This window comes from Xenopus laevis, chromosome 3S, assembly GCF_017654675.1.
Source record: "Xenopus laevis strain J_2021 chromosome 3S, Xenopus_laevis_v10.1, whole genome shotgun sequence".
NCBI lineage: Eukaryota > Metazoa > Chordata > Amphibia > Anura > Pipidae > Xenopus > Xenopus laevis.
Window position 1 is genome coordinate 105,525,419 of NC_054376.1, and position 27,534 is coordinate 105,552,952.

At 39.5% G+C, this 27,534-nt stretch overlaps 1 protein-coding gene across 1 annotated transcript in view; it reads right to left on the bottom strand.

Moving 5' to 3' along the window:
- stk10.S (serine/threonine kinase 10 S homeolog) overlaps window positions 1-27,534 on the bottom strand; it is an 80,374-nt gene that overhangs the window by 9,739 nt on the left and 43,101 nt on the right. Inside the window, 12 exon segments of the mRNA NM_001085695.1 lie at window positions 55-243; window positions 492-616; window positions 711-840; window positions 5,224-5,316; window positions 5,560-5,739; window positions 8,042-8,165; window positions 9,515-9,645; window positions 15,790-16,296; window positions 20,561-20,686; window positions 22,389-22,470; window positions 23,639-23,833; window positions 26,209-26,281. Coding sequence (NP_001079164.1) covers window positions 55-243; window positions 492-616; window positions 711-840; window positions 5,224-5,316; window positions 5,560-5,739; window positions 8,042-8,165; window positions 9,515-9,645; window positions 15,790-16,296; window positions 20,561-20,686; window positions 22,389-22,470; window positions 23,639-23,833; window positions 26,209-26,281 — 1,955 coding nt within the window.

Sequence of the window (27,534 nt, forward strand, 5' to 3'; positions counted from 1 at the left end):
TGGAATAATGGGATAATGATCCACAAAGAAGGCTTGGCTAGTCCAGTGTCCTACCTGCTTAATCTTGTCCCTCTGCTCTGCAGCACTGCCGCTTGGGCTGATATGGAGACTCTTCTTGAACATAGTCATACGGGTCTTTGCCTCTGCTTTTTGGTTTTTTGGCAGACGGACCTTCTCCTGCTGCTGGCGCAACCTAAGTTGTTCCATCATTCGCTGGTTGTATCTCTGCATCTGTTCTTGCTCCTGAAAGTACAGACATTAGCGTTCTTTGGCACCCAAGCCGCCCACAACTTAATTCACAGGTTGTAGTGATTATCATAATGTAAATTCTTTCTCTGCATCAGTTTTTTTTTTGTGATGCAGTTTTCTGTCTTTATTTCCATATGTAGAAAAGAATATGCCATCCTGATAGGGTGGAAGTACAATCAAAGGGGCAGTAAACTTTCTTTACTACACTGGTAAGTTTTACTACATTGGTACAAACCGTTTACCTTTTCATGTTTCCTCAAGAGCTCATGGCGCTGTAGGAAATACTGGTCCTTCAGCTGCTGTTTCACTAGTTGGTGTCTCTCCTGCAAGTGTCGCTCCTCCAGCTCCCAGATAACCGATTCCCTGTCTGGAAAACACAGTATTTATATGGTCGGTTAGAACATTCTACATATCTAATAGTAATATGTGAGGGGTATTCAGCTCTGAGAAGGTAATTGTACCTCTGAGAAGTTGCTGCTTTTTGTTTAGGAATTCCCGCTCCTTGTTATAGATCTCCTTCCTGTTCTCCAGAACAATCACTCTCATGGCAAGGTTCAAATCCTCCTTCTGCCGATTTACGAATTGCTGTTCCTGCAGTCACAGGGAGGGAACAAGGATTTAGGACACTGCAGGTGCATCAGAATAATGAACCAGAACTAGAAATAATAATCTTAGGCAATAAATAAAAAAAGTAGGGGTTTCCTACTTTCCAGGGTATTATATTTTCTCTGCTTCCAGGGGTCTCTTGAAGTAATGTAATATTCACCTCAAGCTGCTGCAAGGATCACTTAGTAGCACATTTAAAGGAGAACTAAACCCTAAAAATGCCATGCTTTATATACTGAACTTATTGCACCAGCCTAAAGTTTCAGCTTGTCAATAGCAGCAATGATCCAGGACTTCAAACTTGTCACAGGGGGTCACCATCTTGGAAAGTGTCTGTGACACTCACATGCTCAGTGGGCTCTGAGTTGCTGTTGAGAAGCTAAGCTTAGGGGTCCTCGTAAAATATCAAGCAGAAAATGAGGTTTGTAATATAAGCTGATGCTACAGGACTGATTATTAAATTCTGATGCTAATTGCACTGGTTTCTGTGCTGCCATGTAGTAATTATCTGTATTAATTACTAATCAGCCTTATATTGTGACATTTATATTCTATCTGTACTGTATATTGTGAGTGGGTCCCTAAGCTCAGTAAGTGACAGCAGCACAGAGCATGTGCAGTGAATCAGCAGAAAAGAAGACGGGGAGCTACTGGGGCATCTTTGGAGACACAGATCGTCCCTGCTAAAGGGCTGTGGTTGCCTTGGGCTGGTACAGAAGCCTGAAACATAATGTACAACATTTCTAGCTACTTCTTTAGTTTAACTTTTCTTGTCCTTTAACTTGGCCCAGGGTAAAAGACGACACATTTTGCTTATTGGGTGACTGACTAACAAATGGGCAACGTCCCAGTATTTACTGGGATCAAGACTGTATCAAGGGAATCTCTCATTGTTACTGTTTCAATTTAGCATTGTCATCGTTTTAATGGAGAATGTAGAATTCCACTGAATTAAGAGTTTATATGTAAATTTGTACAACTTTGGGCAGGTTTTTGTTTTACCAAATTGTTGGGCAACCCCTGTGCACAGTACTGTAAACTCACCAAAACTATTATACTGCACATGTTCTATGTCCTGGGAAGCCCCGAGTCTCTGTGCCCTTACTGTCTAGTAAAGCTGATTATTTTTCAGGAAAGAATCTTTGATGTTAAGGATATCTATACCATAGTGGCAACATTAGCTATGGACACCCAAACATAGTGCCTGAATAGTATGTATTCCGATTATTCCCTTCCCATTATACTTATCACTAGTTTATGTGTACTTCATTTTAGCTATAGTTTTTTTTTTTTTATACATTTCACATTTAAGCCTCAATTCCTCAATTTGACTATGAGAACTACTTACCAGCGACTGACAATGCAAGTGAAAGTATAACAACCCCCCCCATCTTGTTCATATACCAAAAAGACACACTTTAAGGGGGTTATTTATTAAAGTCTGAATTTATCTCAATATTTTCTGCTACAAACTCTGATCAAATTCTTTTTACAGGGAAAAAAATAAATCAAATTTTCACAATTTATTTGGATTTTTCATCCAATTTTCACGGTTTTTCGAATTTTTCACTGAAAACTTTGGGGTATTGCAACCTTGAAAGGTCTAATATGCCTGATATTGTGATTCTGACTTTTCCATTCTCAGGGGTTAATAAATTCCAAAAAATTCGAGATTTTTTTTTAAAAAAGTCCAATTTTATAAAAAATAAAAAAAATAAACAAATTTTTCGTGATTTTTGCATTCAGAGTTTAGAAAATAACCCCCTAAGTGTAATTTTGCACATGTGGTCACTACCATCTTGCTCCATTCTGATAAAGGTGCATTTGAAAGCAGCAAATTCCCAGCACTTTGGTACTGTTAGTGGTAACAAGAACTGATTTACCAAAGCGCCTCACCCTGTCTTTGTCATGTAATGCCACTGTCTCACAAAAACAAGGCAAACATTTATTTCAGAGCCCTGAATTTCCCTGACCCCGTTTCCTTTGCACTGAAGTGAGTAGTGTGGGATTAGTACCAAAAGTTCTTCTCAGCCCAGCTCTGGTTTCAAATGAATGCATGACATTGAACACAACGCAAATAATAGTGGCAGTAGACATCATTCTGTTTATAGGGAAGAAACCTGGATTATAGTTAAAGGGATTCTGTCATGAGTTTTAAAATGTAGTTTTTATTTCTAAATTTACACTGTTTCCTGAACCAGCAAGTGTATTTTTTTTTTTAGTTGCAATATTGGTGTGTTGGCAGCCATCTCAGGTCATTTTACCTGATCATGTGCTTTCAGAAAGAGCCAGCACTTTAGGATGGAACTGCTTTCTGGCAGGCTGTTGTTTCTCCTACTCAGTGTAACTAATGTGTCGCAGTGGGACCTGGATTTTACTATTGAGTGTTGTTCTTCGATCTACCAGGGAGCTGTTATCTTGTGTTAGGGAGCTGCTATCTGGTTACCTTCCCATTGTTCTGTTATTAGGCTGCTGGGGGGAGGGGTGGTATCACTCCAACTTGCAGTACAGCAGTAAAGAGCGAATTAAGTTTCAGAGCACAAGTCATATGACTGGGGGCAGCTGGGAAACTGACAATATGTCTAGCACCATATCAGATTTCAAAATTTAATATAAAAAATGTTGTTTGTTCTTTGAGAAACGGATTTCAGTGCAGAATTCTGCTGGAGCAGCACTATTAACTGATGCGTTTTGAAAAAAACATACAAGTGTTTTCCCATGACAGTATCCCTTTAATGTTCCACGAGGAGGATGCTACTGTATAACTGCACTGATGCATCTTAAAGAAACTCAGTCCCTTAAGTAGAGTCTGTCATTTGGATCTATGTTTGTAGTTTATTTGGCCAGATCAGTAGCACTTCCATTGTATTTAAATATAGTTTTACGTAGCCTTGGAGTGCTCCCACAACCCCCCTTTTTCCATCATCTTTTACAGTAAAGACCAGAGTATGCTCACTGCTTGTTGATTTCTAGGAGATCATGACACTGAATTCCAGAAATGATTGCCAGCACAAAAGAAGCAAAGAAACAGTTTCAGAGAGTGCTTGACAGTTACTCATAATCAGGTTCTCAAATATGAAGTCCTAATAGAATCTATTGTTCTCTGAACAGGGGAACACTTATTTATCTACAGGTAAGCCATGCACCTTCCACGGCTTTTTCCAAAATGAATCCATTCAATGATAAGGTTAAGTAAACACAGTGTTACTCGCAAAAAGGCAATACTGCTACACTGGAAATCCATGGGGCCACCTGCGTTGAACTTTTGCAAAAAAAAAACAAAAAAAACTTATCAAGGACTCTTTACCCAAGAACAAACTTTGTATACCAATGCCGTGGAAGCTCTGAAAAATTTGAAGCCATCTGGGGAATATGGCTGGAAGTGAATGCAGTGCCTCAAATAGTGCCTCAAGAACTAGTAATAAAAGCATGGCTGAAGCAGTAGGACTATATGTGTAATGTTTTCAGCTTGGTAACCACCTCCAGCTTGCTTCTTCTTCTTCTTCTCTTCTATCACACTATCTTTTTTTTCTATCTGTCCTTTTCTTTGTTGTAAATTGAAATGCAAAATAAAGTTAAACCATCAGAAGAGGGTCACAGACTGGTCCTTAAAAGGATAAAAAAAGGCTAAAATTAAGTAAGCTTTATCAGAAAGGTCTATATAAATACACTTGGAAACCGTGAAGGTAATGCTGCTCTCTGTAAATAAACAAAACACATTTCTTTCCTTCTATTGTTCATACGTGGACTTCTGTATCAGACTTCCTGTTTATAGCATAAACCTCCAGGGCTTGGGCTTGAGCATGCTCAGTTTGCTCCTCTCTCTCCCCTCCCTGCTGTAATCTGAGCCCAGAGCTATGAGTGAGCAGGGAGAGACTCAGGCAGGAAGTGATGTCACACCAAGCTAATATGTCAGCTGCTATCCTAAACAAACAGAGCTTCTAGAGCTGTTTACTCTGGTACAGTAACGCATTGTGCAGAATAAATATATATTATTACAGCTTGCACTATTGTGTTTAATCTATTGACAATAAACTGCTTTCCTTCTCCTTTAAGGGACAGTAGATGTTAAAACAGTCTATGTATTCTGGACTGTATGCATCTTTAGAAAGGCAGCTCTAAAATCATATTACACCAGAAGTGGAAATAAAGATTTAAGCTTCAGGAAATGTGCACCCGACCAGCAGAAAAAAAAATACTGGAATTATAAACAGTTTAAATATAGGTTAACTTGCACAAGTGCTGTCAAGTTTAAATCCAGTGTAGGTGCATATAATCAGCTTATTATCGGAAATGGTGCAGTTTTGGTAAAAAAAAAAAAAATCAAATAATCAGTTTGCAGAAACAGAGGCAGTGTCACTTACTTACCTCAGTTTGCTTCTTATGAGCAAAGCCGTCCATTTGTACTTTCATAGTCTCTCTGCGCTGCTGCCGGGGGAGTTTTTCCACTTGTGCTTTCAACTTTATAAACAGATGAATGATAAGTGTTACCTTCTGTTTTTATATGGGGATATAAAAGACTAAATACTTTTACATTACAAAAGCAAAGACTGCCTGTGAATACAGGCTCTAAGTGGTATACTGTCCCTTTAGGTTATTGGCATGAATTCGGTCAGATGCATTCACTTCTGTGGAGACGAAGTGCTTTATATTTATAGTGCAGTTTACAAATTCTAAAAAAAGAAAAAGTCGAGTAAATCAGACCTCTTTTTTCCTCAGCTTGAGCTGCTCTAAAAATTTGATGTGGTCTCGTTCTTGCTCAGTCTTGATGTGCTTGGCCTCATCTCGTCTGCGAAATGCATGTTCTTGCTCCATCCAAACAATTTGCTGTTTCTGATGCCGCTCAAGCGTTTCCAGTTCTGTGTCATAAAACTTCCGCTTACTCTGCAGGGTAAGATAAGAACAATTAGGATTAAAAACTGGGTAATTAGATAAAATAAAAAAACCTTTCTACTATAGTTGGTTAGCCAAAAATGTAATGTATAAAGGCTGGAGTAACTGGATGTCTAACATAATAGCCAGAACACTACTTCCTGCTTGGCAGCTCTCTTGGTTTCCACTGATTGGTTACCAATCGGTGGCTTGAGGGGGAGGCCACATGGGTCATATCTGTTGCTTTTAAATCTGAGCTGAATGCTAAGGATCAATTACAAACTCACTGAACAGTTATGTCCCATGTGGCCCCCCTTCAAGTTGTTGACTAACTCAGAGTTAAAGACCTGAAAAGCAGGAAGTAGTGTTCTGGCTATTATGTTAGACATCCACTCACTCCAATTTTGGCTAACTAACTATATTAGAACCATTTTGTATTTTGCACAGCCTATCTGATCCAGTTTTTGTTTTCACACTGAACTGTTCCTTTAAGGCTGCATATCATCCCCATAGTAGAAAGAGTCATGTGATGAGATGGAACAAATGTTGGTGATAATGTTAAAATGTCCAAAAATTCTAATTGTGGACTGTGGACCACAACGGTATGTTACAAGTCTGCCATTACTTGTCACTAGTAATACTTAAGTCATTATATACAAGTATAGGATCTATTATACAGAATGTTAGGGACTTTGGTTTTTCCAAATGTGGACCTCCAAACTTTGACTGGTAAAAATCCTTTAAAGGGAAACTAAAGTCTAAAATAGAATAATGCTAGAAATGCTGCATGTTGTATATTAAACATAACTATAAACTCACTGCACGACAAGTCTAATTAAACAAATGATTTATGGTTTCAAAGTTGGCAACAGGGGGGGTCACCATCTTGTAACTTTGTTAAACATCTTTGCAAGACCAAGACCATGCACATGCTCAGTGTGGTCTGGGCTTCAGTTGGGAGTTTACGCGGGATCGTCATAAAACAGCACAGGTCAAATAATTTCTGCCATATAAGACCGATTAATAATCAGAATATACAGACTGCACTGGGCCCTGTGTTGTCATTTAATCTAATGTGTATTTTTTAGTTTTTGTATTGTTTAATACAAACTTTCTCCAACTGGCTGCAGCTTAGTTACCGTCAGGTACAACGGTTTCATCATTACACAGAAAAAGGAAATCATTTGTTTAAATTACAATGATTTGCTTAAAATAAGCTTCTAGATAAGGGATCCCATACCTGCACATCAATTTAAAATATGTTAAAAGGCAATGAAGTTTCCTTGCGAGGCAACTTTGGGGGGCTCCAGTAAAAAGAAGTGATGCATATATTTTCCCACTGGCAATTTACATTTTTACCAGTGGGAAAGCATTTGCAGGAGGTTATCCACCTGCAATAAATCTCCTCTCCACATGTGCCAGCACCCTAAGGGTCAGGGCACACAGGCAGATTCAGGGAGATTCAAATCTCTTCTTTTCGGCGACTAATCTCCCCGAACTGCCTTCCGCCGGCTATTATGAGTCTATAATAAGTCACCTGGGGCAGGCACACAGAATGCTTCGTTTTCTGAAGTCGCCCCGTAATTGCCTCGTGAGGAAACTTCGGAAAACAAATCGATCCGTGTGCCCGCCCCCAGGCGATTTACATTTTAGCCGGCGGAACGCAGATCGGGGAGATTAGTTGCCTCGAAGAGGAGGAGATTTGTCGCCTGGCGACTAATGTCCCTGAATCTGCCCATGTGGCCAGACCCTAAGGGTCAGGGCAGCAGGCAGATTTGGGGAGAATAGTCGGCAACGACAAATCTCCTCTACTTCGGGGCGACTAATCTCCCTGAAACTTCGGGGCGACTACTGAAACTGAATCGCTCCGACCGAGACGTAACTAGAGGGGACGGGCCCTGGCGCAGGACGTGCAGCCGGACCCAGCCCCCTCCGTACGCCCGGAAACGGCTGCAGAACAGAGTGGCATGCAAGCTGCTGGGGGGCCCTGAGGGGGTGCGGGCTCTGGCCCAATCGCACCCCCTGGTCCCCCGGTAGTTACGCCACTGCGCTCCAATTAACATCCCACCGGCGATTTACATTCTAGCTGGCGGGAGGAAGTTAGGGGAGATTAGTCGCCCCGAAGAAGAGGAGCTTTGTCGCCGGGCGACTAATCTCCCCGGATTTGCTTTTGTGTCCTGACCCTTAAGCGCTGGAGTTTCTTTTGATTGCTATTGAGAAGATCTTCGCGATTTGCCAACCAGTAACACAGCACAGTGGAATATGTTGGGACTTTATTAATACTTGTTAATAATATTCAAGAGAAAACACATACATTCATTTCTTGTTCAAAGCGACGCGACATCTGTTCGAGTTGGAAGGAGTGCTTAGAGGTCAGCTGAGCTTGGTGCCTGTGCTCCTCCTTCTGCAGTAGTCTCAATTCACGCAGCTCCTGGCGTCTGGCAGGCAACAAAATAAGAGAACATGCATCAGGATTCCTTTGTAACAATAGACATAACAACATAACGGGCTCCCAACAACCATGCTTTCTAAAAATAGACCACTTTGTAAGGCCTTATGCTTTATGATACAGATAGGGTTGCCACCTTTTCCTATATATTTATCTTTTTTTCCTATTAATAACATTGGGATCAACCCTAGATACAGATCCAAGCAGGGTTTTTATAAAGAACTCCATTGTGCGTCAATTTTAGTTTTACATACAATAGAATATATTGACCAACCAAAACAAACATTTACACTACCTCCACTGGACTCTAAGTAAAAGTAAAACATAAAAGGGCTGTCATTGTCCATTAAAAAGAGGGACAAGTAGCAATACCTTAGAAATGACTCTGCTCATTCAAGTCACAATAAAGCTGAAGGACACAACTAGATCCACTGTAGACTACCCTGTAAACACACCTACATACAGCAAGGTGGAGATCAAATGCAAAAGTCACTATTGAGTGGCAAGCATTTAATTATCTGGCAAACCCTAACATTAAAATCTTTGAACGCTCTTTTTCGAACTCCGCAAAAAAAAAAAAATATATATATACTGTCATGGGAAAACATTTCAAAATGAATCAGTTAATAGTGCTGCTCCTGCAGACTTCTGCACTGAAATCCATTTCTCAAAAGAAAAAACAGATTTTTTTATATTTCATTTTGAAATCTGACAGTGGGCTAAACATATTGTCAGTTTCCCAGCTGCCCCCAGTCATGTGACTTGTGCTCTGGTAAATCTAAGAACAGCACTCAATAGTAAAATCCAGGTCCCACTGAGACACATTCAGTTACATTGAGTAGGAGAAACAACAGCCTGCCAGAAAACAGTTCCATCCTAAAGTGCTGGCTCTTTCTGAAAGCACATGACCAGGCACAATGACCTGAGATGGAGCCTACACAACAATATTACAAAAACAACAACAAAAATAATACACTTGCTGGTTCAGGAATGACATTTTATATTGTAGAGTGAATTATTTGCAGTGTAAACAGTGTAATTTAAAAATAAAAACGACATCATAAAAATCACGACAGAATCCCTTTAACAAAGGGACAAGTCCCAAGAAGAAGATGACAAACACGATACAATTTCCCAGGTATCCTTGGGATTTAAAAGTATATGAGAGAGAGAGAGAGAGAGAGAGAGGGAGAGAGAGAGACTCAAAAATCACACATTAGATCATTTTTGTAGTTATAATTTCACAAGCAATTAGGCTTTACAATAAACCATGATATGTTATCACTGATATACTCCAGCCTGTTTTTTTGGGTGATCATTCTATGTTCTATGGCTCACCTCAAGAAGCGCATCTCTTCATCTTTCTTCTCATCGTCACCGATGATCTTTGAGGTAGTGATGCTCACTTCTACTCCATCCACAACAAACCTCCTTGTTCTCTTCAAGGTCTTTTTGTGCAAACGATTTTCCTAAGAACAAAGAGTGATTGAGCAGAAAGCGGTTAAAAGGCGTGCCAGCTACATATCAGCATTTTCCCACGACTGCTTGGTCAGGCAGAGAAGTGGCACAAAGCTGATTTAGACTTTACTATTATAGTTTGCACAACTTGGTTACAGCTATCTATATGCTGGAGCGGGCCTTGAGGGAAAAAGACAAAGGAATAACATACAGGCTATTTAATTAAATTTTGGCTTTCCCTCTATATTTATGCAGTGAACTAGAATAGGTGGTGTCATCACTCTTATAGGAGTTTTCCTTTGACACCAGCTTAAAGGGGAACGATGGGGAAAATTGAAATTAAGGGGCACATTTACTTAGCTCGAGTGAAGGAATAGAATAAAAAATTCTTTGAATTTCGAAGTATTTTTTTGGCTACTTCGACCTTGAATCGAACGATTCGAACTAAAAATCGTTCGACTATTCGACCATTTGATAGTCGAAGTACTGTCTCTTTAAAAAACAGTCGACCCCCTACTTCATCACCTAAAACCTACCGAGCATCAATGTTAGCCTATGGGGAAGGTCCCCATAGGCTTTCCTAGCTTTTTTTGATTGAAGGAAAATCGTTCGATTGATGGATTAAAATAATTCGAACGATTTTTCCTTTGATCGTACAAACAAAGGAAATGCGGTAAATCCTTCGACTTGGATATTCGAAGTCGAAGGATTTTACTTTGACAGTCGAATATCGAGGGTTAATTAACCCTCGATATTCGACCCTAAGTAAATGTGCCCCTTAATGTAAGCTCATACTAAATTAGTAAAATTTCTAAATACAATTAATTAAAATTCTGCATTGTTTCTAAAATAATCAAGTTTATCTTCACTATTCCTCTTTCAGCATCTGTTGAGTGTCAGATGAATGATCCAATTTATCTTATAGGGGGGCTTCCTTTTCCTAGCAGATGAATAAAAGCTCACTCAAAAAACCGATTCCAGTATAAACAAACTATCCTCCTTTTGCACAAATTCTGCATGTAGAGAGACATGGATGTCTGGTGATTTTAATAGAGTGAGCTCTAATACATCTTGTAGGCAAAAGGAGCCCCCCTGTAAGATCTATTGGAATTTATCAGACACCCAACACCTAAATGAAGAAAGAATGAAGAGAAACAGATGCCGAGAGAGACGTAAACGTGATTATTTCAGAAACGGTACAGAATTTTTAATATTTTTTTTTTCTTATTTTCATGTTTGTGATAGTTCCCCTTTAAAACCATTGGCTAGAAGAGCGACAGCTTATATATGACAGATTTCACCTGGTCTGACTTTCTGATTTCAATACAATGTGTTACAGACACACAGCATGCTTACGTTGTTTGCTGCAGGAAGAAATAACTATTATGATATGGGCACGATTTGCTGTAGGCTCTGCTGCTCTCAGCCTGTATATTTTTGCAGGCTGAGAGAAGTGGATCCGCTCCATGCCCCTGATCCATTGATCTGAATTAGCTCCTCCTACATGCACATACACACGCAGTGAATATCAGCACAAATACCTGAAAGGAGACATCTTTACCAGCATTGCCTCTAATGCACTTATGCACACAACTTATGACAACCCATAAAGAAAAACTGGTATACATATGTAAACTTCATTACTTGTTCTGACCAGCAGATTTGCACTAGATAAGATTACAGTAAGTTTTGAATACTTTAATAATTCTCTGCTTCATAATAAAATTTAAGGTCAACTTTGTCTTCAAAAAAAAAATGAAAGATCACCATTTGCTGAACTGCCAGTAGAGGGCGGTCAACTGCAAATATTCAAAGACTTTAGGACATTGCCTTTTTTTAGTTTCCAAAAAAGGAATATCATTTTCAGGCACATTTTATTGATGGGATCAAGAGAAAAAAATGTCAGCAGTTCCCCCAGCTCCATTTCTCAAAAGAGCAAACAGATTTTTTTATATTCAATTTTGAAATCTGACATGGGGCTAGACATAGTCAATTTCCCAGCTGCCCCAAGTCATGTGACTTGTGCTCTGATAAACTTCAATAACTCTTTACTGCTGTACTGCAAGTTGGAGTGATATCACCCCTCCCTTTTCCCCCCACCTAACAAACAACAGAACAATGGGAAGGTAACCAGATAACAACTCCCTAACACAAGATAACAGCTGCCTGGTAGATCTAAGAACAACACACAATAGTAAAAACCCATGTCCCACTGGGACACATTCAGTTACATTGAGAAGGAAAAACAGCAGCCTGCCAGAAAGCATTTCTCTCCTAAAGTGCAGGCACAAGTCACATGACCAGGGGCAGCTGGGAAATTGACAAAATATCTAGCCCCATGTCAGATTTCAAAATTGAATATAAAAAAATCTGTTTGAAATTCGAAGGTTTTTTTGGGTACTTTGACCATCGAATGGGCTACTTCAACCACGACTCGAACTAAAAATCGTTCGACTATTCGATAGTTGAAGTACTGTCTCTTTAAAAAAAAACTTCGACCCCCTAGTTCGCCACCTAAAACCTTCTGAAGTCAATGGTAGCCTATCGGGAAGGTCCCCATAGGCTTTCTAAGTATTTTTTGGTCAAAGAAAAATCGTTCAATCGATGGATTAAAACGATTTTTCATTCCATCGAACTATTTGCGGTAAATCCTTCGATATTCGAAGTCGAAGGATTTCCATTCGGCAGACGAATATCAAGGGTTAATTACCTAAATTTGCCCCTAAAACAAATTGCTTTTAAATATCTATATAATCATAAAAGTTCATGTCAAGGACACACTGCCCCTTAAAACATTTAGAAACCGCCTGCATTCACATTAACAGTTCAGACAATAGGGCAGATTTATTAAGGGTCACATTTTTTTTTATGGTCAAAACTGTCAAATTCGAATTGTGAATAATCCAAACTTGTTTTGATTTTGAATTTCAAGATTTATCAAACTGTGGCCCATTAAAAATTCTACTTTGCCACCTAAAAACTGCCGAGTTCATGTATAAGTCAATGGGAGAGGTGCAGTGACCATTTTGAAGCTGGAATCGTTTGTTTAGTTGAATTCGATACAGAGTTTTCGGGTCGGTAATATTCGCTCGGGTTTTAGATATTTGATTTTTCTTTTTATTAAATAACCCCCCAATTGAATTTCGAGTAAAATCTAAATTTATTCGAGTTAAAAAAAAAAATTCACATGAATTCGACCTTTGATAAATGTGCCTCTATGTGTGCAATGACAGATGATCCAATTTTGAGTGCTTTGACTTCTGGAGTAGTAGCAGCCCAAATACAAAGGTCCAAATGCCAGAAATCACCATTGCCTTCCGAGTATTGGCTGAAAGCACTTTGAGCATTTTGAGTGTTTGTCAACAAATTCTAGTTTTGACCTGGACAGCCCGGTATTTTGAAGGGCTGCCCGGGTACAAAACTTCCTGCCCGGTCAGGATTCCCCATGATTGACAAGGCAATCGGACAACCGCTGATTGCAGTGTCATAGCCCCGCCCCTGACATCATGGCCGCCCCTCTATGTCACGGCCCTGCCATCCTGCCCGGTCTCCACCAGTTGGAAAGGTTCCCACCCTACTTTATACATTACATATTTGCCAAACTAACTATATTAGAAACTTTTTTTTACTTTGCACAGCCTATTTACCCAGTTTTTATTTTTATACTGAACAAATCCTTTAACCGCTCCTGAATTAAGTATGCAAAAGGCAATGTAGCCCATAGCTACTAATCAGCAGAACATTTCATAAAAGTAAAGCCCTGACTTGATTCTACACTTCAGGCTCTAGAACATGAGCTCTTGGTTTTAGTATTTCTCTGCCACCAAAATAGACTGTATTCCTATACTTTGTAAACATCCCACAACAACACAGTCACACCCTGCGTGAGATACAAGAAATCTTTTCCTCAATAAACTGAAGTGGTTCTCTCCATCAGCGATGGCTGTAAAGGGGAACGAAGTAGATACGACAGGGATTAATCAGTAACTTTGTCTGATTTAACTAAACTCATAGGCACAATGTTTGCTTTGGTAACCGGTTCTCATATTTTATAATCTGCATTAAAGGCAACGTTTCACTTTTCCATAAAAATGGTTTATTTAGAAGCTAAATTAGGTATAGGGTAAGATTATTTACATTTTAGGATATGCGGAATGCTTACCTGGCTGGGTTTTAGTTTGCAAGGGTTACAAGCTTCCAATGTTTACCAGGCTATCAACACCCCCTAGTAACCTAATTTAGGAAAATCACCTAAACATTCCCACTTGATACCAGTCTAAATTAAGCCAAAACATAGTCTATATTGCAATGTAATTTGTGTTTGACCCTAATTTATGCAAGGATGTGGGCATGGGGGATTTCTGGTGATTACAAATATTGAAAATATGCTGCCCAAGTCTGAGATTAATTTAGTCAGGTTTACAAGGTGTTGCAATTTAAAGATTATTAAAAAAAGCAAATATATTATTATTAATATAATCTATAAAGTAGGAAGGTGATCAATCCCTTTGCACTATTATAGAGCAGACAGAACTGCGAGGATGGGATCTGCGTGACTGCGTATACTGTATGTGCAATGTGGTTATTGTCTGAAACCCAATTTGTCTTTTTCCTGACTTAAACTAACATAGCTTAGTGCCCAGACCCAAACTTAACGTTAAAGGGGAACTATCACGAAAATGAACATTTAATAAAAACGTTATCATACTGAAGTAAGAAACTTTCTAAATACAATCAAAAATTCTGTATTATTTCTGAAATAATCAAGTTTATGTTCACTATTCCTCTCTCAGCAGTTGGGTGTCAGATGAATGATCCAATAGATCTTATAGGAGGGCTCCCTTTCCTAGCAGATGAATTAGAGCTCACTCATAACTGACTCCAGTACAAACAAAATCTAACAAAATAACTGCCTTTTGCACAAATTCTGCATGTAGAAAGACATGATGTCTGGTGATTTTAATAGAGTGAGCTCTAATACATTTTCTAGGCAAAATGAGCCCCCCTATAAGATATATTCGATTATTCATCTGACACCCACGTCCTACATGAAGACAGAGTGAGGAGAAACAGATAAAGAGAGAGGAATAGTGAACATAAACTAGTTTACAGAATTTTTAATTGATTGTAAAAGCTTATATTAAATTTTCATTTTCGCGATAGTTCCCCTTAAACTTGTGTTTTGCATTTCCTCAGTTTGCAATTTTAACAGGTACCTGGTTGCTAGGACAAACTCTCCACAGCAACAGTGGACAAATGAGTAAAATTAGGGTCTGTTGTGAAGATACTTTTTTTCAACCCAAAACATCTTAACTCAAAAACCATAATTGTTTCATGATTAAAACAATAGGCAAAAAGATTGTTCAGACCAAGAACTCAAAACCGCATTTCAAGAGCTTAAAGGAATTGTTCAGTGTAAAAATAAAAACTGGGTAAATAGATAGGCTGTGCAAAATAAAAAATGTTTCTAATATAGTTAGTTAGCCAAAAATGTAATGTATAAAGGCTGGAGTGATTCGATATATAACATGTCAGTCAGAACACTACTTCCTGCTTTTCAGCTCTCTTGGTTTACACTGACTGGTTACCCTGGTTACCAGGCAGTAACCAATCAGAGACTTGAGGGGGGGCCACATGGTTTATATATGTTGCTTTTGAATCTGAGCTGAATGCTAAGGATCAACTGCAAACTCACTGAACAGAAATGTACCATGTGGCTCCCCTTCAAGTCGCTGACTAACTCAGAGTTAGAGAGCTGAAAAGCAGGAAGTTGGATTCTGGCTGTTTTATTAGACTGTTCACTCCAGCCTTTATACATTACATTTTTGGCTAACTAACTATATTAGAAACATTTTTTTATTTTGCACAGCCTATCTATTTACACAGTTTTTATTTTCACACTGAACTGTGCCTTTAAATGCTCATAGATGTTTCATGATTAAAACAATGGGCAAAAAATAGGCCAAGTCCTAATGACTAAACCCAAACCTGCATATTACAAGAGGAGAACTCAACCCATTTGTAAAAAACAGAGTACCCAACACCCCAGGTAGACCCCCCCTCCCCCCAGGCTAACTTTTCGCCCTGTGGGAAATGCCCCATACTTTATACAGTTAGTTGGGTTTTCGACTGTATCAGTTTTATACTATTCTTACCCTGTGTGACAGAAAGCCAGTTTCCTTGTTAATGGACAGGTCCGCAGACAAATTCATACTGATGTCCATGCTTTCAGAAGCAGAATTGCTGCCAGAATCGGAATCCCTCTTGGACCAGTTGGTGAAGTAACGTGTGGGGGAATCAAAGCTCCCATTGGGCACCAGTTCCGCAGACTGAGCGCTCCTCTGCCTCTGGCTGGATGCAGAACTGTGCTCCTCACCTCTGTAACTCTCTGCTGTAGAATTTCTCTTTGGCTCAAGGTTGCTACTCAAGGGGTTCAAGATGATTATGTCAGGGTTTCTATTCACAGCATCAGGTCTACCGTTTTCAGGACAGTTCTTAACTTCATTGTTTCTTCTCTGTGAATAATTGTCTGCTTGGGAATCTGTGTTTTGTGGTGACGTCGCTGAGTGGGGTTTTATCCCATTACCCACTTGTTCCTTCTCAATATCTTTGCCTATTTCCACATGTGTGCTTTGGCTGACACCCTTTGTCTTTGGACTAAGCTAAAAAAGGAGAAACTATGTTAATCAGTTACCAAAATGGCTTTGAGCAACAATCCTAAAATACGATTACAGAAAAGCCATCTTCATCTCAGCACCTACATATAATATTCAACATATTCCAAAATAACATTGATGTTTCTCAGCACCTGGGAGAACCTGTTCTCTACGCATAGCTACATGTCAGCTTGAATGCGGATATACAAGTGTTTCTATAGCAGGTGAAAGAATGATGGCTGGTATAATCTATAATTTTAATAGCAAGTTTACATGTTGGCATCAAAGATTAAAACACATTCAATAAAGGGACTCCCTGTATTGAGCACAAATGTTTATACACATCCATCCAGCGTACAGATCAACCTTAGGCTTGTATTGGAGGTTATGTAATATAATATTTGCAACAGGCCCAGGCACCTATAGCAACCAATCAGTAAGTAGCATTAATTGGTCACCTGTTTAAAAGTAAACATCTTATTGGTTCGCTACGGGTAACTGCACTGCCTTTTATTACATAATGGGAGCTATGCTTTTATTGGGGTTCAGTAAAAAAAAGTTTTGCTACAGCACTAGTCACCAACAGCAACTAATCAATAGGTATCGTCTACTAGTCACCTATTTAAAGAACAAAAGAGATTAAAAAGAAACTCCTCCTCCTGAACCGCATTTAGCAGACCCTCAGATACTGTCCTGTTTGTCATAGCTGCAATTAAAAATCAAAGTAGCACAACAAGGTTGGTGGACACCGCCTTGCACTGTTTGATGTCTTTTTTCCCCAGTGACTGTCAAACAGGCGCATACAGAGCTGAATTCAAGTCTGGAGTGGCTTGAACTGCACAAACTCCTGAGGAATGAAAGCTGGAAAAATGACATTAAGCGGGGATGGAAGCCTCTAGAGGTATCATCGGGTTTTAAACAAATGTAATTCTCTTTTTTGACCAAACATCTTATTGGTTACTTTGTTTTAGTATACATGGGCAAACTTCTTTTATTATACATGGGTTGGAAATGCTGATAAGTCAACTAAAAATTCCAGTCAAGGTCAGTCGCTTCTAGAGTTAAGCTCCCCATAGACGCGACGATTCTTCTTGCCGAACGACCGATTTTAGGGAAGCCCGACTAATCCTTCGAAATTATCGTGCGGTTAGTGGTATTCAAACGATCGTACATCTTACGATTTTTCGGCCAACACCTGTCGGGAAATTGATCGGCCAGGTCAAAAAATCTGTCGGTCCCAGTGCAATCTATCTATGTTTGCAGGGCCAAGCAGGCAGCTCCCCTTTGTTTTCCTGGCAAATTGGTATTTTTAGTTGATGGTCAATTCGTAGGATCATACGATCGTTCTGAGAAGATCGTGGTCTCACGATCAGGATCTGATCTTTTAAAAATCTCAACGTCTATGGCCAGCTTAAAGCTGTCAAAGACATATGGGAATTCAGCAAGGGATACCTCTTAGCATGCCGAGGGGAGGAAAAAAGAAAGACTGTTCATAGGCAGCTGAGAGATGAACGGTTCCCATTGGTGAACGGTTCTCTTTAATGTGATGCCAGTATGAATACAAGTGTGAGATACTGGTCTTATCCAAAGGCTCTTAAGGTGGCCATACACAGAGAGATCCGCTCGTTTTGGCGATGTCGCCAAATGAGCGGATCTCTCCCCTATATGCCCACATTGAGGTGGGCGATATCAGGCTGATCCGATCCATGATAACATGATTTTTCCACGAAACATGATTTTTTGACCCTGCCCAATTAACATCTGCTCGACTTTCAGCCAGATATTGAATCAGGGCCGCCAGCCGGATGGGCCCATACACGGGCCAATAAGCTGCCGACTTGGGTCTGTTGGCAACTTTTATCGGCCTGTGTATGGGGGCCTTTAGACGAGAGACATCAAAATCTGCAATCCTCCAGTTGTTTTAAACTATGACTTGCTAAGAATGATGGAAGTTGTGTGTCAAAACAGAAGTGCTAAAAATATGGCAACAGTGTGAAAAGTAAAAAGTGATGCTGTGGTTTAGGTACAAAACGCCTTTTAAATTCTTAAATATTTTGTGATAACTTTTTTCAGCTTCCCAGTATGCACCAGATTTTAAGCGGTTGTTTCCCTTAGAAGGGAAGAGCCAGCAGTGAAAAAGTTCAACTTCTTTCTTAGAGGCAACACATGGCTACACATCGTTGTATAGGCTCTAACTAAACTAGCCAGGACATAGATACAAATGCCACAGTCCGTTGTTAGATATACAGCTGATGGTTTAAAGGAGAACTAAACCCTAAAAATTAATATGGCTACACATACCATATTTTACATATTGAACTAATTGCATTAGGCTAAAGTTTCAGCTTGTCAATAGCAGCAATGATCCAGGACTTCAAACTTGTCACAGGGGGAGCATTCCACTTTACATGCCTCACTTCTAGCAGCTCTACCCTACTCTTCCAGATAAACATGAAATGGGATATACATACAGGTACTTTCTCTGGTATTCTGCACAAGCAGTTTAACAACAAGATAACCAAAGTGTTTTTTTCATGAGATAGAAGCAAGATCACCTTTAGCATTAGTATTCCCTATAGATATCTCTCCATTTGAATGTCTAGTATTTGTTTCAGGGATGACAGTGTTGACCTTTGGTAAGATGATGCATTTTGGTTTCTATTACCAGGTTTATAGATTCATGTAATATCATGGCCAGCTAAAAATAGCCCATGTTTGCTCACCCTAACGATCATTATCTGGAGTGTTAAATAGGTGTGTGCCTACTTGTTATGACAACATTCATTCAAAAGGGCATTAACTCATTAACTCAAAAACAAGTGCTTTCCTATTAAAGAATGTTGGAAAGGGTTCATGTGAAAGGAGTAGCCTAGATGTATGAAGCTGCACATTCTTTTTTTGTTGCAAATGGGGAAAACATTTTCTGTGGCACACGGCAGTTGCTGATCTTGGAGTCTAACAGTATATGGTACCATATAGGACAGTGATCCCCAACCAGTAGCTCGTGAGCAACATGTTGCTCTCCAACCCCTTGGATGTTGCTCTCAAGGTCCTCAAAGCAGGTGCTTATTTTTAAATTCCTGGTTTGAAAGCAAGTTTTAATTGCATAAAAACTAAGGATAGTGCCAAGTAGAACCTATTGTAGGCTGCCAGTCCACATAGGGGCTACCGAATAGCCAATCACAGCCCTTATTTGGCACCCCAAGGGACTTTTTCATGCTGGTGTTGCTCCCCAACTCTTTCTACTTTTGAATGTGGCTCACCGGTAAAAAAAGGTTGGGGATCCCTGATATAGGAGGACAAAGGCAACATTAAGTGCAATCAGTGTCGGACTGGTCCGGCGGGAAAACACCCGATGGGCCCCGACCCTTAATGGGCCCCCGCCGGGCCAGACCCCTCTCCCGACCAGTTTGTTAAAAAAAAAAAAAAAAAAAAAAAAAAAAAGATTTCTTTAGGCGCACGCTGTGCCATATGCGCGCAGCAACATTCATACAGAGCCCTGAGCGGCGCCTTTCAAGAAGGAGCGTCGAGCCGCGCCGTCACGGCTCTGTACAGTAGTCCCGGTGGGCCCCTGGCCCCCCAGTCTGACCCTGAGTGCAATGCATTTGATACTAGAATATAATAGTCAGCCCAATTGCATATCATTAGTGCTTAAATTGCATAAGTATTAGAGATGCACTGAATCCATTATTTTGGATTTGGCCGAACCCCTGAATCCACCATGAAAGATTTGGCCGAATAACTAACCAAATCCTAATTTGCATGTGCAAATTAGGGGTGGGAAGGGGAAGACAGTTTTTACTTCCTTGTAAAAAATGTCACGAGATTTCCCTCCCCGAACCTAATCTGCATATGCAGGGGCGATCCTGGCCCCTCTGCTGCCTGAGGCAGCAGCAGTTGCTGCTGCCCCCCCTCCCCCAGAAATTCACTCTTAAAGTACCAGGAGCAGCATTTTTGCTGCCCCTGGTACCTTGTAGGGTGCTGCCGCCTGAGGCGACAGCCTCAACTTGCCTCATTGGCGAAGCACCCCTGTGCATATGCAAGTTAGGATTAATTTCGGCCGGGCACAAGAATTCGCCGAATCTGAATTCGGATGAAAAAGGCAGAATCCTGGATTCGGTGAATCCCTAATAAGTATATGTATAAGTATTACTTTCAAAACATGCTCTTATTTCTGGGTAGCCTATCACTGGTGTTATTTAACATGGAGGACAGATGGCTAAACATCAAGAAGTTGTAACAAGATGTGGCATCATCTCCTTATAGATACCATGTCTGAGTCTTCTTCCTCCTCTGCTTCTCCTTGTTCTTCTATTTCATCCAGCACTTCTGCCTTGGCTTCTGCTACCAGGTCCCGCAGAGGTTTGTTACCAGATGCTTTCTTTACAAACGGGTGCTGGCCAAATAAAAAAAAAAAGGAAATATATTATACTCACGATTCCCGCTGAAATTGTTACTGTGTGACTTTTTACATCTGAACACCATTTTCAAGCAGCAATGAGAGTGGTGGCTCATACTACTAAATATACAGGTATGGGACCTATTATCCAGAATGCTCGGGACCTAGGTCTTTCTGGATAACGTGTCTTTCTGTAATTTGGATCTTCATAACTTAAGTCTACTAAAAAAACCATGTAAACATTAAATAAGCCCAATAGGCTGGTTTTGCTTCCAATAAGGATTAATCATATCTTAGGATGGACCAAGTACAAGCTACTGTTTATTATTACAGAGAAAAAGGAAATAATTTGTAAAAATTTGGATTATTTGATTAAATTGGAGTCTATGGGAGATGGCCTTTCCGTAATTCGGAACTTTCTGGACAACGGGTTTCCGGATAACGTATCTCATACCTGTACTTCGTAACAGCAGTCCTTTACAGATTATAATCATACCACAAAAAGGGAAATGTCACTACACCAGAGCTTACATTTATTTAGGCATGATCCACAGGACAATAACCTGGATTTGTATTTTTATAGAAGGTGGGTTGTTTTGCCAGTTTTTTCGTGTTTAGGGAAGGTGGTCTAACGGCAAGAGGGTTATTAAAAGGCAACTCAAGCTGTTGGCCAGTATATTCATTTTAATTCAGAGGGACGTTGTACCAATGTTCATGGGCACCTTTTTAATATAGATTAAAGTAACAGTTCAGTGTTAAAATGAAAACTGGATAAATAGATAGGCTGTGCAAAAATAAAAAAAATGTTTCTAATATAGTTAGTTAGGTAAAAAAGTAATGTATAAAGGCTGGAGTGACTGGATGTCTAACATAACAGAACAGAACACTACTTCCTGTTTTTCAGCTCTCTAACTCCGAGTTAGTCAGTGACTTTAAGGGGAGCCACATGGGACATAACTGTTCAGTGAGTTTGCAATTGATCCTCAGAATTCAGCTCAGATTCAAAAGCAACAGATATGACCCATGTAGCCCCCCTCAAGTCACTCACTCAGTGGCAACCAAGTGAGCTGCAAAGCAGGAAGTAGTGTTCTGGCTATTAGGTTAGAAACATTTGTTATTTTACACAGTCTATTTACTCAGTTTTTATTTTTATACTGAACAATTCCTTTAAGCTATAATCCTCCTGCCCATGAAGTACTCTGCCCCAAATCTTAGCTAACCAATGAGCATGTACTGATGCTCCCATATATACTGCACTTTCAGGGGAGAAGTAAGAAATTTCTGGGAAAAGAATCTTGTCTGCGGGGATGTGAACCAGGAGCTACATTGATGTTACAGTGAACAGTTTTCTGGAAAGCTCCCTGCTTTATATTAGACACATAGTGGCCCCTGTGCCCACCAAAAATGAAAAAAAAAAAAAAAAATTATAATAATTTTTCCACATCACAGTCTAGGTTAAAAAAAAAACAAAAAAACACAAGATTGTATGTGGTGATATTGTGGTCTCTATAAAACAACATCTGTGACCTTACCTGGATTTAATACACAATTGTGGATTAAATCTGTAGGATTAAGAAATATGTGGCTAAATGGGTGGTCTCTGAAAGTGTTAGGATGCATGTTTGTTAATCAGATTCCTGTTGCAGGAGATTTTGCGTAAAAATACATACAGTGCTTTTTGCAGATGGTTCTGGCTCACCTCCAGTAGTTGCGCAGCACTTGGCCTGGTTTCAGGATTCTTATCTAGTGCCGTCTTCAGGAAACTGTGGAACTCCGGAGACCTTCCAGCAACACAAAACTTGGTGTTGTCATTGGTTATATGACAGAGGAGAATTAAGACCCTACACCAGGCATGTTTGGTCACAATCCCCAGTAAAATCCTCCCAGGGGCCACTTTTATTTGGATAGAAAGAAAATGACTCATCTCTTGGCAAGTTATGCTAGGACCTACATCCATAAAGGGATACATACAACATTGTTATTATTGTGATCTAACATTCCTGCTTGTTTTTATTTTATTTTTCTTAAACTGGCTCTATCACAATGCCATACGTTTCCAAACAATTGTAGACTTCGATATTGTTCAAGGTACTACCATCAGTTTACCAAGGTGCTGGAAAGTGGGATAATGCTCCGCCAGGAATAAATAAACACGAAGAACCATCAAATAAATGGATCGGTCTTTACTATTTATGTTTACTGCTGCTCTATTCTTTTCTCTCCTAAAGTTTACAGAAATTGTGCACCATACACTGTGATGTGAGATATTTTTTTCAAAATGTCTGTAATGTTAAATACGTGTTGAAACTAAGCTTTCTGGAAAATTTTTAGAATGAATAAAAATACAGTAAAAAGAAAAAAAGAAATGCTGCACCATATTTATCCATATCAGTTTACCTGCCAATATAGCTTGTGAATTTATAAAAGAGCTCAAGTGACAAACAATGCATTAAATACAACAAAATATTCCCCACTGATTTTAATTTTCTGACATTTAGGGGCCCATTTACTTAGCTAGAGTGAAGGAATAGAATAAAAAAAACTTCGAGTTTCGAATTTCGAATGTTTTTTTTTGGCTACTTCGACCATCGACTACGACTTTGAATCGAACGATTCGAACTAAAAACCGTTCAACTATTCGGCCATTCGATAGTCGAAATACTGTCTCTTTAAAAAAAAAAACTTCGACCCCCTAGTTCGCCACCTAAAACCTACCAAAGTCAATGTTAGCCTATGGGGCTTTGCAATCTTTTTTTGGTTGAAGAAAAATCGTTTGATCGATGGATTAAAACCCTTCGAATTTGTTCAACCGACCGAATTGCGGCAAATCCTTCGACTTCGATATTCGACCATAAGTAAATTTGCCCCTTAACGTAAGAAAAACATTTCTGTTCTTGGGGTAAGAAAAGAGTCTGCCAGCTAGATTTGTTGAAGTATTATGGGTCTTACCACTTGGAAACAGAAGAAAGGGTAGGAGGCTCAGATTTGGCAATCTTCAGCAAAACCCTCATTGGGTTGAGCTCATGGTGAGGAGGCTCAATCTGAGCCATTTCTATGAGAGTAATGCCTAGAGACCAGATATCTGCTTTGTAGTCATAAGGAGCATCCTTCATTGTCTCACACATCACTACTTCAGGAGCCATCCTATAACAGATAAGAACACAATGAGAATTAAGCAATCCCACATGAGCGCTATAAAAAATCTCACTAGTAAATAGTATAAAACGCTACTCAATGTTTGGCACATTAGGACATATAGTAATACAGTCAATACAAATTAATCAGGTTCCAACTTTGCGTTCATCAGAAATGCTGTCTATATGGTCTTATTAAAATTTATTTGTTCTAAACAACAGAATTACTAAAGGCAAATTTCTTACAGTGAAGGGACAAACACATTTTACCATGATCAATCTTGGCATAATTAAGATGATGGGGGCAAATGAAGATATGTTTTCACTTTTGGTTCTACAGTGGCTCATGGTCGTATTTCTATGTTCTGTGATGGAAGAGAATTACTGGTTGTGTTTTAGAATCTTTGGCTTTATTGGAAAGTACCAGGATTCTGGGAGCCATACCTTTATGCACTTAGAGTAGCAGGTTAAGAAAAAACAGAAAATTGGATCATAGAGTTACTAGGAAGCTAAATGGGAAAATGCCACCTGAGGAAAGGGTCTCATCTTGCCTCACTGGAGGAACGACCCTGGGCTTTCAGCAAAACAAGTTAATGCCCCTGTGGTTCACTAAAGCAAACACAGATTGAAAGATCTGCAGCCTTTTTGAGAGCTTTTGAGGAATTTTGCATGATTTAAGGAGAAGATGGAAGCTAGGTTCTTTCCTCAAGTCTGCTCTGCAGTCTCAGCATTGTGAAACTTTCCCACAGTAATGCCAAAACCAAGAAATAAAATAAATGATGAAGTAGACTACACAGTGTAAACAACACAATCAATGTAATTCATATGATTAACTTAGAAGAACTATACAATTAGCTGTCTTTACATAGGGCTAAAACTATTTTCCACCATGTGTTATTTGCCCATTGTTTTGCTGATTCACAGGCTATTTGCCATTCAAAATGTGAAAAACGTATTTCCTGCTAAGGCCACGGGTCAAGTATAAACAATTTATATATTCCTGAAACTCTTCCCTCTTTGAATATCCTATACTTATGCTTAGGGATGCAACAAATCCAGGATTCGATTATTTAGGATACGGGCATATCCAAGCCTTTTTAGCAGGATTCCGATTCAGCTGTATCCAAGTGCCTAGCCATAATGAATGCAAACCATAAGGCTAATGCCAGACATAGAGGATCTGGGCCTGTGAAGAAATGTAAGATAATAATTCAGTCAATACACAACTGTGCCTGCACCTGCGTCTATATAAATTTATCCGGGAGCAGGCACATGAAGAAGTAAAATGAGCGGATTCTAAATCTAAGAAGAGGTTCAAATTAAGTTAAATCCTGCTTGAAAGAATTCTAAAAATAAGGATTTGGTGCATCCCTACTTATGCCAATGTTTTACGAATTCATTTCAGTGTGCAGTGTCAGGGACACTCAAAAGGTGGCTAACAAGATGCAAAATGGGGAGTTACAATGGACAGCTTTAAATCAATAGATTATATATTATTATAGGGCTGATGAAGCGGTGTTTTTACACATTAAGTTTAGTATACAAGATGCAGTCACATTCCTTTTTTTAGGCTTTAGTTCTCCCATAAAGACCTTAGCTACACCCCTCTCTTTAGAGGGAATTAGGAGGCTGATGGCTGTGGCCCACAAGTTATCCTCCACAATAGATACTGGAGGCCTGTTTGCACACATGCTACAATCAATCCACATTTTTTGGAGTTATGATAAAATTTTGTGATGACTAATTATACAGTAAAGAAAGAAAAGACCATAATGTCTTTTTATTTACAGTGTCAACCACTGGTACAATTTTTAGTCCATGATAAAAAGCAGCGGAAACACTAAAACCCAAGACATAGCAGATTGGCACTTGTAAATATCCTGGCTGCCATAACAAGCAACCAATATATAGACAATAACAGCTAAAAATGGCCAGTTACCGTATATACTAGAGTATAAGCCGTCCTGAGTATAAGCCGAGGTACCTAATTTTACCTCGAAAAACTGGGAAAGCTTATTGACTCGAGTATAAGCCTAGGGTGAGAAATGCAGCAGCTTCTGGTAAATTTCAATCAAAAAATTGAGGGTTTCTGCTCCCATTGGAGGTGCCGGCGTCTCGTTTTTGGACGCCGGCGAATATTCTTGAAGACTATTCCTGGACGCGGCGACTATTCTCAGACGCCGGCGACTATTCTCAGATGCCGACTATTCTCAGACGCGACTATTGTCAGACGCCGGTGACTATTCTTAGACAGTTTTTGCGCTTGACCCGAGTATAAGCCGAGGTAGCGTTTTTCAGCATATTTTGGGGGCTGAAAAACTTGGCTTTTACTCGAGTATATACGGTATATGGTCATTTAGAAAGACTTGTATTCTGTTCTCTTACCAGTATGGTGTCCCTATAAATGAATCCCTTCTCTGCAGAGTCTTGACATTTTTTGCTGACACTCCGAAATCCGCTGAGGAAATATAAAAAAGAAGAAGTTTTAGTTAGCACAGTAGTGACTGGGACATGCCGTCTCAAATAAAACAATGACCCCAGAGAAGAACAAACAGTGTCTTCCTTTTATTATGGTTGAATAAAACTGCTACCACTGTGTTTAGAAGACTTGCTTGTAGACAGAATATTGTTTTTTATTATGCATTATATTTATAATCCATTTCTCAGCAAAATCATGTTTTCCATTATCCATAAAGCCGCCTGCCCTTCGAGGAAGATGCTGAAAGTACCCACTAGGATAAAAAGCCGGACTTGTGCTGACATTAGAGAGGTAGTATTTGAATAAAGTTTAAAATGTAATAAATGGACCTATGCATAGCAATTCAACCATTGGTTTTCACGTAACTGACCCCAGTATACAGAAAAAGATCAACAACAGTGAGGCTTCAGTTTTATTCTTATTTTTGTTAGACCTGGTAACCTGGCTGTTACAATTCCAAAATAACATTCCAATAATTGTGAGTTTCTCCAAAAAAATAAAGGGCCAATAGATTAAAAAATACAAAATGTTTATTAGGACATATAGGGCAGAAACCTAACGTGTTTCGTGCTTTTTGGGGGCACTTACTCAATTCCTACAATTCCAAGCCAAACAGTTTGACCAAAAAGTGCTCTTAGAATTCTACGGTCTATATCATATTCTACTGCTGCCAACTGATTTTCCCTAGCGCAGATGTATTATTAACCACACCACATATACACACTTTATACCATTGCTGTCTCTCTGATAAAGCTGCCTGGCACATGCTTGCAATCCAAATAGGAAACTCGGATCAAACAAAATGCTGGATAATTTTAATTTGTACAGATATGGGACCTGGGGGTTTCCGGATAACAGATCATTCCATAATTTGGATCTTCATATCTTAAAAGAGAAGGAAAGCTACCAAGGCAGTTTATTGCCAAAAGATTAGCCACAACTGTGCAAGCTAGAACGCCATTTTTATTCTTTAGAATTCTTTACCATAACGGAGTAAACAACTCTAGACACTGCCTCTTTAGGATAGCAGCTGCCATATTAGCTTGGTGTGATATCACTTCCTTCCTGAGTCTCTCCATGCTCACTCATAGCTCTGGGCTCAGATTACTGCAGAGAGGAGCAAACTGAGCATGCTCAAGCCCTAGCCCTGGAGGTTTAAGCTAACAGGAAGTCTGATACAGACGCCCATGTGTACACAATAGAAGGAAAGAAATACAGTGTTTGTTTTGACA